The sequence below is a fragment of the Spermophilus citellus genome (assembly GCF_964194105.1).
Source record: "Spermophilus citellus genome assembly, chromosome: 2".
Classification (NCBI taxonomy): Eukaryota; Metazoa; Chordata; class Mammalia; order Rodentia; family Sciuridae; genus Spermophilus; species Spermophilus citellus.
The window spans coordinates 211,273,630-211,286,683 of NC_138183.1; the positions used below are offsets into that span (position 1 = coordinate 211,273,630).

Genomic DNA, 13,054 nt, shown 5'->3' on the forward strand with positions numbered 1-13,054 from the left:
CAAGGGAGTACAATCCGTCCTCAAAATCTTCAGATAAGAGTTAAGGAGTTACGTACCCTTAATGATTTTCAAAAACTATTAGGAGATATTAACTGGCTAAGACCATCCTTAAAGTTAACTACTTCTGAGTTAAGTCCTTTATTTCAGATATTACAAGGAAATCCTTCTCCAACCTCTCCACGTCAACTAACTTTGGAGGCCAAAGCAGCCTTAAGGAAAGTGGAAATTGCAATTAAAAATGCACAGCTTACTAGAATAGATCCTAAAGAAATAATATATTTATTAATATTTCCAACTGAACATACCCCAACAGGAGCCATATGGCAAAAATTAGGAGTTATTGAATGGATTTACTTATCTCATTCCCCTCAAAAGACATTAACACTTTTTCATGATTCTACAGCTCAATTAGTGATTAAGGGTAGAACTAGGATTTTACAATTAATTGGATCTGAGCCTGATATCATAATTATTCCATTTTCTGTTCAACAGACTAATTGGCTTTTTCAAACTTCTAGTTCATGGCAGATAGCTTTTGCAGATTTCCCTGGCCAGATAGATAGCCATTATCCTCGTGATAAGATTGTACAATTTGCATCATTAACATCACTTATTTTTCCAAAGATTGTACTTTCCCATCCAATAGAGGGAGCTTTATCGGTGTTCACAGATGGTTCCAGCTCTGGTAAGGCAGGTTTCTTCAGCCGTGTTCATACAGAGGTAATACAAACTTCTTATACTTCAGCTCAAAGGGCAGAACTTCAAGCCCTGATTTTGGCCTTAGATTATTTTTCAAATGAGCCTATTAATATCTATTCTGACAGCTTATATGCAGTCAGAGTTACCAAAAATATTGAAACCTCAGTTATTGGGTTTACTTCATCACAGGAGTTATTTGAATTATTTCATAATTTACAAAAGACAGTGCTAATGAGGAAGTACCCATATTTTATTGGACATATCCGAGCACATTCTAGCCTCCCTGGACCTTTGGTTGCAGGTAATGATAATATTGATAAATTAGTAGCTTTTTGTCAACAGATGTCTTCATATGACTGTGCCCTAGCTTCCCATTCCTTGCATCATCAAAATGCTTCTAGCTTACGTAAAAAATTTAGTATTACCAGAGAACAGGCTCGTCAGATTGTAAGCCAATGCCCTAAGTGTGTTATTTACACTCCATCTCTGCCATCAGGGGTAAATCCCCGTGGTTTAAAACCAAATCAAATATGGCAAATGGATGTAACTCATATTCCTCAATTTGGTAAGCAATGTTATGTGCATGTCATAGTGGACACTTATTCTAGATTTATTTTTGCCACAGCACGTACTAAGGAAAATACTCAACATGTAATTTCTCATTGCTTAGCAGCTTTTTCTGTTTTAGGGTGTCCTATGCAGATTAAAACAGATAATGCTCCAGCTTATGTAAGCTCTGCTTTTCAACAATTTTGCCAAGAGTTTCAAATTAATCATAAAACAGGAATTCCTTATAACCCCCAAGGTCAAGCCATTGTAGAACGAGCTCATTTATCTATTAAACTTCAATTACAAAAATTAAAAAGGGGGAATAAGATAATGACTCCCCAAAATAGCCTTAATCATGCCTTATTTGTTTTAAATTTTTTAAACTGTGACACAGAAGGTCACACTGCTGCTGAGAGGCAAATGTCTCCCTCGGTGACAGGCCCATTAGGCAGAGTTCTGTGGAAAGATTTACAGACTGGTCAGTGGAAGGGCCCAGATCCGGTAATATCATGGGGCCGAGGGCATGCTTGTGTTTTTCCAGAAGGTGCTTTCCGTCCCATCTGGGTGCCTGAACGTGCCATCAGACATGGAGGAAATAGAACCCAGACTCAAGCGACTGAGGATAGACACGGAGGAGCCACAACCCAGAAGGAGGAGATACCGGAAAAAGATGAAGAAAGACCAGATTGAACCAGCTGAGAAGCTGATTTCATGGAAAGATGTGAAGAAATTGACAACCCAGGCTTCCCAAATACTTCGACGCCTAGGAAAGAACAGGACACCAGTCTTGATGGTAGCGACAGTAATTGCCCTACTGGGCTGTCAGGTAAAAGGGAATCAAATAGACACTTATTGGACTTATTTCCCAGATCCACCCCTGGTACACCCAGCTGTGTGGACTGGAGAATCTATTCCAGTATTTACTAATGACTCATTCATGATGGGAGGATTTACAGATACTCATATTACTCCCAATCATGTGACTAGATTTAATTATTCTGGCTACAGTGCCCAATTACCTTTATGTTGGTCACATGATAAACATGCTGGCTGTCTGAAAGTATCATTCGAAGAAAAGACAGCGATTGGTAAACCTAGACTGACAAATAATTCTATTTATGGAGACTTAAAACCTAATACTAGATCAATAATTAAGATGGGACTTTCCCATAACAAGCCAGTCATTTCTGCAAAACCTCCACCGGTACCCCACTGTCCAAATAGTTCTACAATTGAAATTGGCACCTTTCCTAAATGGATGGATTGTGTAAATACCTTTCCTGTACTACATAAGGTGTCTAAAACTAGTGGGTATATTTTAGACTGGTCTCCAAAAATTGATAAGAGACAATTACGAAGAAATTCTGCTATGACACCTGCAGGATTTGTTAGTAATATTTTGACTTATAGTGAAGGAGGCATTCAAAGAGATATTTGGCGTTTAATTGCTGCCTCAGAGTATTTACATTTTTCAGACAAACCTTTACCAAAATTTGTTGGCAAGAACTGTAAAGAGGGATTTTGCTATGGCCTAAGAGCCTGTGTCCAATCTCCTTATGTTTTAATTATTGGAAATGTAAAAGTTAGATGGATAGATGATAGATATTTTGTTACTTGTAATAAGTGCAACCTAACCAATTGTATTTCTAGGTATAATGGAGGAAAAGGAGTGCTGATACTTCATCAGCCCTCTTTTGTTTTATTACCTGCTAATATTTCAGAGCCATGGTATGCTGATGCTGGTTTACAAGTTTTACAGCAAATTCATGCCCAGCTAACAAGACCTAAACGTGCTATTGGAGTCATAATTGTTGGTGTCTTAGCACTGGTCTCATTTATTGCCTCAACCGTCTCTGCATCTCTGACATTGTCTCAGAATATTCAGCATGCAAAATTTCTTAATAATTTAGCTCAAAATACTTCCAAGGCTCTGCGTAATCAAGTAAATATTGATGAAAGGATTGAAACTAAATTAAACGCCTTAGAGGCGACTGTTATTAACATTGGTAATGAACTTTCAGCCTTAAAATTTAAGGAAAGGCTTAAATGCCATGCTAATTATAAGTATGTATGTGTTACAGCTGCCAAGTACAATGCTTCTCTCTGGGATTGGGAGAAGGTTAAAAACCATTTATTAGGTATATGGCAAAATAGTAATAATAGCTTGGATATTCTGGAACTTCATCACCATATCCAAGACATTCAAAATAATAGAGCTGATTTTTCAGATCCTTCTTCTTTGGCTAACCAAATATTGAAGGAGTTAAATGGATTCAACCCTGGAAATATTCTTAAACACTCCGCTTGGTACATTATTGGATTATTCTCTTTGCTGTTAATTCTCTTTTGTATTGTAACTATAGGATGGCGAGTCCTCCAATCAAGAATCCGGGGACTCCAGAGAGTGAACCGCCGCCTCATTGTTAAGAATAAAAAGGGGGAATATGTGGGGAGCCATTCTGACACGTGATTGGGTGACTCCCGTTAAGGGCCTGAGGCACTCTGGCTGTGTCGGAGTTATCCCGACCCTTTCCTGATGAGAGAGCCCATCCGTGTGGGGGTGTGCGTAACCACTGACCCTGGAGACCCAATCACTGACCCTGACCTTGGAGTACAGCCCCCCCTCAACCTTCATTGGATGGAATTCTCCCCTGAATCTCTTGTTTCCCCCAAATAAAAGGCTGATCCCCGGCGTGTTCGCTCTCTCTCTCTCCTGCTAGCCCAGAGTAATCCTCGCTGCCCTGCTGAGCGGCTGGAGGCAGGGAAACAGGGAGACCGAGCCGTCTCGGACCTAGCATTAAAATAAGGTACTGTCTGTGTGTTTTATTTTGATCTCTTCTAACTAACTGAATGCCAGAACCTCATTAATGAAACCACTGCGCAGGCCGCGTGGTAGATAAAACCTGTCCACAAATGCATATAGTAGCGCTATTCTTAATAGCTCAAAACTGCAAATAACCCAGATGTTCTTCAATGAGTGATTGATTTAACAGTTATTGTTATAGACTTAACTGTGTCCCACCAAAATTCAGATGTTAAATCCCTAATGCCCAATGTGACTATATTTGGAGAGAGGACCCAAAGGAGAAAATAAAAGTGAAATGATATCATATGGGAGGCCCTAATCCAGTAGGACTGGTGGTTTTATAAAAAAGGGAAAGAGACACTGGAAATCTCTCTTTGCACAAGTTCACAGAGGAAAGATGATAAGAGGAAACAGCAAGAAGGTGGCCATCTACAAACCAGAAAGAGATGCGTCCCCAGAAACCAATTCTAGCAGCATGTTGATGTTGGACTTTGAGTCTCCATAATGGTGAGAAAATAAATTTATGTTGTTTAAAGCCCCCAGTCTGTGGCATTTTTGACAGCATCCCTGGAAGACTATTATAGTGAGTGATACATTCATACTATGGAATACTACTCAGCAATAAAAAAGAGTGAATTATTGGTACACATAACTTGGAAGAATCTCCAGGGAACTGTACTGATTGAAAAAAGTCAACCTCAGAAAGGATTAGGCACTATATGATACCATTTATACAACATTTTTAAAATGAAAACATTATAAAGATGGAAAATAGAAGAGTACTGGTCAAGGACTAAGAAGGAAATGGGGACAGGCAGGAAGCGAATGTGGCAGTAAAAGGGCAACGTCAGAGACCCTTATGAGGATGGAACTGTTCTGTGTCTCGACTGTATCAATGTTGATATACTAGCTGAGTATACACTACGATTTTGTAAAATGTTACCATTGGGGAAAACTAGAAGAACAGCACATAAGGTTTATTTCATTTTTTATAATTGCATATAAATCTACAATTATCAATATACATAATTTTAATCTTTTTGAAAAATATAAGATCAAGGTTAAGCTGTAGGAGATGATCAGTACAGTGCTGCACTGAATTTTCCTTCCTCACCTTCTCTTCTCTCCACTCTACAACTGGACAACGCACAGAAGCTTGTCTGCCACCACTAATTAGTATTGTGCATAAGGACAAAAGGAATGTGACCGAAAAATAAAAGAGAAAAGGTCAAAGGGTCACTGTTTTCCCACCCATCCCTGCATTTCAAATTCTCTCTCCTTCCTAGTTTCTCTCCTGAAAATATGCTCTGAGGCTGGGGCTGTAGCTCACAGTGGCAGAGTACTTGCCTAGCGTGTGTGAGGTACTGAGTTTGATCCTTAGCACCCCTTAAAAATAAACAAATAAAAATAAAGGTATATTGTTAATCTACAATTATCAAAAAAAAATTAATATGCTCTGGTTGCTCTCTTTTTTTAATTATTTATTTTTTGGTTTTAATTGGACACAATACCTTTATTATATTTATTATGTGGCACTGAGGATTGAACCCAGGGCCTCACACATGCTAGGTGAGCGCTCCACCACTGAGCCACAACCCCAGTCCGAGCTCTCTCTTTTTTAAAGGAACTGTATATGCATTAATCACTGTATTTGTAAACTTTAGGACTCCTAGGGAAAAACCTGACTCTATTTACCTTTATGCCCAGGGTCTAAGCAAAATCCACATGCTGTCTCCCTTCTCCATCTCACATACAGTCTTTATCACCCACTCATGGTACAGGAAACAAGTTCATGTCAAGCTTTGAAATTAATACATATTAAAATCTGCTAGGAAGTCAACGCAGTTCCCTGAGAAGACCACGTGACTTGGAATTTCAACCATCCCAGACTCTGATCCCAGCTCTACCTCTTCCCATCTTACCACACATAACCTTACACGAGCACTTTAACCTCTCTGGGCCTCAGTTTTGTCACATGTAAAAACTCAACTCATATCTCTTCCTGGTTGTAATGATTAAATGAATCAAACCAAGAAAAATTTAAAACCATACCTAGAACTAAAAATTTTTTTTCCTTCCTTCCTTCCTCCTACTATAGGCTTTCCTACATGACTTCTGCCCTACATTCCCTCCTTTTAATCAGAACTACAACAGGTGAGGACTTTTTTAAATACTCCTTAAAGCATTTTTCTCCTAAAGCTCAGTTCCTCCTTACTAACGTGCATTTAGAAAATAAAGGCAAAATGATCACCTGTAGCAGCTAATGCATGCCTCAGTCCAGCAGCAACACAAACAACCTTTTCCATCAGGAGCTGTCAAAACAAAGAAAAGGACTTAGATCATCCATCTACAGAATTTTATGTATTTTATACCCAAATACAATGCAGTATGGTCTTCAATATGTGTCTGGCTGCGTTAGCCTTCTTCTGCCAACAATTCTACCCATAAATACTTCTATATTTATCCTTAAAAGAAAAAAACACTTTAAAAATATGTCACAATGCCTCATAGGGCTGGGAGAGACCTTCAAGGTCATCCAGTCCAGGGATTAATAAATGTTTCCTAAAAGGACTAGATAGTATATATTTTAGACTTTACAGGTCACATGGTTCCTGTTGCACAACTCTGCTCTGATACTATAATGAAAACAGCTATAGAATATACAAAAATGAATGGGCACAGCTATGTTCTAGTTTTCCCACTTCTGATTTAGTCCAATCCCTCTCCAATGCTAGAAACTCCTCCAGCAGGTGGTCATCCAACCCCTGCCCAACACCAACCTCCAGTGACACAGGGCTCACAACCTCCCCAGGTGCCTGTTCCATCTCTGCAGAGTTTCATTTCTCTCTTTCAGTGGAGCCAAATCTATCTGCCTGTAGCTTCTGACAATGCTTTCCAAATATTTGAAGACAGTTGTCATGTCCTCTCTAAGACATCTTGTGGTGGTTTTAAAAATAGGTCCTCAAATTCTTTGATACTACTCACTTCAAGATGTAGAGCTTAATTCCCCTCCCCTGTGTGGGCTGGACTTAGTGACACACTTCTAATAAAAAGAATAAGGAAGAGATAAGTGACTCAGAGATGAAGTGATAAAAGGCAGGGAGACTTCCTGCCTGGCATCTCCAGCTCTCAAATCACTCTTGGGAGAAGCCTCCCTACCATGTCTGAATAGTCTTTTAGAGAGGCCCACATGGCTGGAACTGAAGCCTCCTGCCAACAGCCCTATGAGACAGCTAGAAATGGATTTGCCAGCCAGTTTCTCCTTCAGAGACCGTGTATACACCAGCTGATATTGACTGACACCTTGAGAATAAACCAGCTGGTGGTTCCTTGATTCCTGACTCTCAAAACAATAAAATAATGATTATTGTTTTAGGGTGCTGGGTTTGGGGGTAATTTGCTATGTAACAATGAATAACTAATGTAGATCTCTTCTTTAGGCAAAATATCCCCAGTTCCACCAGCTATCATTGAGCTTCAAATTCTCTCTCCCTCCTGGTTTCTCTCCTATAAATATGCTTTGGTTGGCTCTATTTCTTTCTCTTAAAGGAATTGTAAATGCATCAATCACTTACCACAGGAGGCTTTAATCACATTTGTTTATTTAAAGTCCATAATGTATTTCTTTGGGGACCTCAAGGGCAGAATCTGAGTCTTATATACCTCTGTGCCCACTACCTAAGCACCAAATCCACAAAGAATACAACACCCAGAGGCAGTCTGATCAGCATAGAGGACAAAGCTCTGGCCTTCTTTATTCTGGAGACTTTACTATTTAAGTGGAGTCCCCAATCACATTAGCCTTGGAGAAGAGCAAATCTTCCTGCTGATAAAACTTGAATATACCTTCCTTTTAATTTTTCTTTCTGTCATCCAATATATTTTAACCATTGTTCCTCTGTCCTCTTTAATTATATTAATTATAATTAAGCTAAATTAATTATGACTTATATGTAGGTTCTTACAAGGCCATCTACTTGCAATTGGGAACTATAACATTTCCCACAGCAGGGAATATAGAGCCTAGACTTGTATGCATACTATGGGAACTATTACCCCCAAATAACACATCTCAGATCACAACTCAATTCAGCACGATGATAGGAGCAGGACTAAACTCTCTCCAAAGAAAAGAGATTTTCCACTCTTAAATAGCTTGGGTGGTGAACTTATTTTAGTTTTTAGCATATTTCTTTAAAAATTCCATATTTATCTTGTGATCACATAAAATATAAACTTCACAAAAGTGTACATTTTAAGTTTGAGGCAGTGAAAAGAGCTCTGAACTAGGGTCAAGAGCTCTGTTTCAGCCAGGTTTGATGGCACATGCCAGTAATCCGAGAAGCTTGGGAGGCTGAGGTAGAAGGATCTCAAGTTTGAGGCCAGCCTCAGCAACTAAACAAGGCTCTAAGTAACTTAGTCAGACCCTGTCTCAAAATAAAAAATAAAAAGGGCTGAGGATGAGGCTCAATGATTAAGCACCTGTGGGTTCAATCTCCAGCCAGATTAAAAACAAAGGTTAAAAAAAAAGAGAGAGAGAGAGAAGAGCCTGTTTCACACTGTACTATCTGATATATAAGTCACTAGCTACATGTAGGCAATGAACACTTGAAATGTGATTAGACTAAACTGAGACATACTCTAAATAAAAAATATACGCCAAAGTTCATAGGCTTAGTTCAAAATAAAGAGTATAAAATATCTCAAGTATAAATTTTATATTGGTGACACACTGAAATGATAATAACTTGGATGTACTGGATTAGTTTCAAAGTAATTAAAGTTAATTTCACCTGCATGCTGAAACATGGATAAAACTTGAAAACATCACATGAACAGAAAGAAGCTAGACACAAAAGGTCAAATATGGTACAATTACACTTATGTGAAACAACCAAAACAGGCAAATGCATACAAAATTAGATTATTAGTCACTAGGGACTGGGGGACAGAAAAATGGAAAGTGACTGCTACTGAGTAGTTTCTTTAGATGGTGATGAAAATGTTCTAAAATTATTATATTATGGCAACAGCTGCTCATATCTAGAATACACTAAAAACCACTGAATTCTACATCTTAAAAGGGTAAATTTTATGATATATGTATTGTAGCTCAATAAAGCTATTATTTAAAAATTAATTTTGTTTACTTTTTTAAACAAAGCTACTATAAATTTTTAAATTACATATGGGGTTAACATTATATTTCTATTGGATAGCACTAGCCTATAATGCTTAGCTTAATGTCTCTAGGCAAGTCATTTTTATCTTGAACCTCTCTCATAATTCCCATTATTACTAATCTTGGAATTTTAAAATGTCATTATTATCCTTATAGGGTATATTAACTTTATTATTTTGGTTTATAAAACTTTATAATGTATATAAGGATTAACCAGAGGTGTGGGTTTTTTGCTCATAACATCAATTCCCCCAAAACAAATTTTTTCCCATAAATACTTATTTTCAGCTCAAATTCTGCTACTCCATGGATTTTCTATGGGTAAGGATAACTGTAATAGACTGGAAACACTTTAACAGGACACAAGCAATATTAGATATCCTCCCATATTAGATATCCTCACCTCTATGGCCTGGGGAACCACACATCTTGAAGGCCCATGAGGGACTCCTAACTGGCCAAAGGAATTGGATCCACATGATAGAACTTGACCATTTTCTGCAAAATACAAATAAATAAATTGCAAATCTATAAAGTGAGACATGTGAACAATGGGTGAATACTAAAGTGTAAGAAATGCAAAAGCATGAAAAAACATAGAGATGCCAAGCTTCAGTACATTCAGAACCAATTCCCTGCTATTATTAATCTAGGAGTGAAAGTACGCAGCACTGGGCAAAGTGTTCTACATAGATTATTATTACACTCTGTCATTAATGGCAAATTATCTGTGCAGAACACAGGCTAGCACCTAGTACTGGAATGAGAAGATACCTATTCCCTACTTTTCAGGTTTCCATGAGACAGCATTTCCATCACTGTCATGGTTTAAATATGAGACATCCACCAAAATCTCCTGTTAATACAGGAAAATTCAGAGGTTAAATGATTTGATTATGAAAGCTGTAACTTAATCAGTCCATCCTAGTTTGAATGACTGGGTGGTAACTGTAGGCAGACAGGCATGACTAGAGGAGACAAGTCACTGGGGGCATTCCGTGGAAGGAGGTATGTTCCTTGTGGGTCCTTTCCTCTCCCTCTCCCTCCATACCCCACTCTTTCTCTCTGTTTCCTGATCCCACCCTGAGCCAAGCAGTTTTCTTCTACTGGGCCTGGCACCCATGATGCACTGCCTTGCCTTAGGCCCAGGGCAATGAAGTCAGCTGTCTAGGAACTGAGATCTCTCAAACCATTAACCCAAAATAAGCTTTTCCTCCTCTAAGTTATTATTTTCAAGTATTTTGGTCACAGAATAGAGAGTCTAATTGTCCATTTTCAGAATACAATATTTAGCCTTAAATATAAAATTACTTGAGATGAAAGAAAAGCAGCTAGAGGGGAGAGCAGAGTGGAAAGTTAAAAGCAGTTAACCAGAGTAGGACAAATTCACAGCTCCTTCCCCCTCACAAACAGGAAGTAGGGGGAAGGGGTCAGCCTAACCCACAAAGATAAATTATGTATGTGCCAAGATACATTCAACCCAAAAAGGCCTTCCTACCACAATAGAACAAAGGGAAGTGGAGACAACTAAAGGTACATTTCTTTAAATAACCCAATAGGCAACATTCAGGAAGACTGTACACCCCATAGTACTCAACCAATGAGGAACTGGGGGAGGGGCATTGCACACTACTGAATAAAATGCTGATTGTAATAGCTCTGGGTGTGCTTTCTCACACAGACCTAATTTTGCAAGACTGTCATTAAAAGCCTTGCTTTCTCTATACCTCTTGTCTCTCAATCCATTCTCTGGGTTTGGACAGGTGAGTGTGTTTCTCACAACAGTGATACAAAATCAAGTGAGGTCATTGCTATGACTAACATGACCATGTGGTTCAAAAGCCTTTGGAGCTGGTTTGCAGGAGAAATTTTGAAGCTTAGAGATGCAAGCTGGGGCTGGAATTGTGGCTCAATGGTAGAGTGCCTGCCTAGCACTTGTGAGGCACTAGATTCAATTCTCAGCACCGCATATAAATTAACAAAATAAAGGTCTATCAAAAACTGAAAAAAAAAAAATTTTTTAAAAGATGAGCTGGGCCCGGTGGTGCACACCTGTAATCCCAGAGCTCAAGAGGCTGAGGCAAGAGGATAGCAAGTTCAAAGCCAGCCTCAGCAATGGCAAGGTGCTAAGCAATTCAATGAGACTCTGTCTCTAAATAAAAAACAAAACAGGGGTGGGGATGTGATTCAGTGGTTAAGAGCCACACTGAGTTCAATCCTTGGTACCCACCCCCCACAAAAAAAAAAAAAAAAAAAAAGATGAAAGCTGGGAATTTTTAGATTATAAGCAGAGCTTAATGGGTGATTCTTGTAGGATCTCAGAATCCCAATAGGAACATGGACTGTGTTCATTAGGTTTCAGAGGGAAATGAGGACTCTCTCAGAAACTGGACTAGATGCCACTCGTGTTATATTCTGATAAAGAACCCGCGTCCTAAGACTTTGTGTGAGCCTGAATTTAAAAGTGACAGACTAATTAATCTGGCAGAATAAATTCCAAGGCAACACAGTATTCAGTCCATGGCATAGATATTGCTGGCAGCATTTAGCCAAGTTTACGGTGAGAATTGAGAGCAGAAAACAACCAAAGAATTTTTAAAATTTGCAGTTTGGCCCCAAAAGTGCATGTAAAGCTAAGGTCAAGGAAGGTGTGCTTGTTGAAGAGATTATAGCCCCTAAAGAGATGGTAAGGACTTCACACAGAGACCATAGGAAAGATGCTTTGAGGGTAGGGTATCTCAAGAATTTGCAAGACCACACCCATTACAGGTTCAAGGATCTAGAAAGGAAAAGTCCTTTGCAAAGAGAACATGGTAGTATCCTGATTGCACAGGGGGGCCTAGAAGTTGTTTCACCATGCTGAGACACACAAGCACTCACAGGCCACAGCAGCCATGACACCAGGGGGCCCAGGTATTGTCAGACCTTGGCATTAACCACATGGTGCTGGTTCTACAGGAATACAGGATGCTTGAGTTAAGGGGTCATGAAGGCTTCCACCAACATTTCAAAGGAAAGCCTGAGAGGACAGGTAAAGTGCAGTAGAGTCACGGTCCCTATGCATCATCCCTGACAGGATGATGTGTGAAGCTGTGAAGGTGAAGTCAAAGCTGAAAAGGAGACCCCAGGAATTAAGAGAAGTCAGTAACATGGACTGTCTGTCAAGAAAAGCCACTGGTTGTAGAGAAAGCCAGGCTAAAAGAGAGCCCATGTGTGCTACAACTGGCAAAGCAAGAACTGCCCAAGTCCTCTGGAGAGCACATAACACAGCCTTGTGTCCTAGAGGCTGTATGCAGAGTTACTGGCAGGGTTATGGGACTAGTTTGTCCAGCTGGGTTTCAGTCTTGCTCTGGCCTCATTCCTTCCTTCTATGCCTCTATTCCTCCCTTTTGAAATGGAACCGTTTACTCTGTGCCACTGTATATTGGACAAAACCTGCTTTTGATTTTTACACAGGCTCACAGCCAGCAGTTTGCCTTGAATCTCAGATAAGATTTTGGACTTGGACTTTTGGGTAATGTTAAAACTGTTAAGACTATGGAACTACTGGAGATGAATTAAATGCATTTTACATTGCAAGATGGACCTGAACTTTTGGGGCCATAGGCCAGAATGTTATGGTTTGGATATGAGGTGACCCCCAAAATCTCCTATTAATGCAGGAATTCTCAGAGGTAAAATGATTCAATTATGAGATGTGACCTAATCAGTCCATTCAAGTTTGAATGACTGGGTGGTAAATGTAGGCAGGTGGGCATGGCTAAAGGAGGTGAGTCACTGGTGGCATTCCCTGGGAGGATATATCTTCCCTATCCCCT

At 39.3% G+C, this 13,054-nt stretch overlaps 1 protein-coding gene across 6 annotated transcripts in view; it reads right to left on the reverse strand.

Annotated features, from left to right (window-relative positions):
• Positions 1–13,054, reverse strand: part of SERGEF (secretion regulating guanine nucleotide exchange factor) — a 251,564-nt gene that overhangs the window by 230,358 nt on the left and 8,152 nt on the right. For all 6 annotated transcript variants that reach the window (XM_081282263.1, XM_081282262.1, XM_081282264.1 and 3 more), the window contains exons 4-5: positions 9,640–9,734; positions 6,306–6,366 (exon numbers count right to left, since the gene is read on the reverse strand). In XM_081282263.1, the coding sequence (XP_081138389.1) occupies positions 6,306–6,366; positions 9,640–9,734 (156 nt within the window). The remainder of the gene's footprint in view (positions 1–6,305; positions 6,367–9,639; positions 9,735–13,054) is intronic.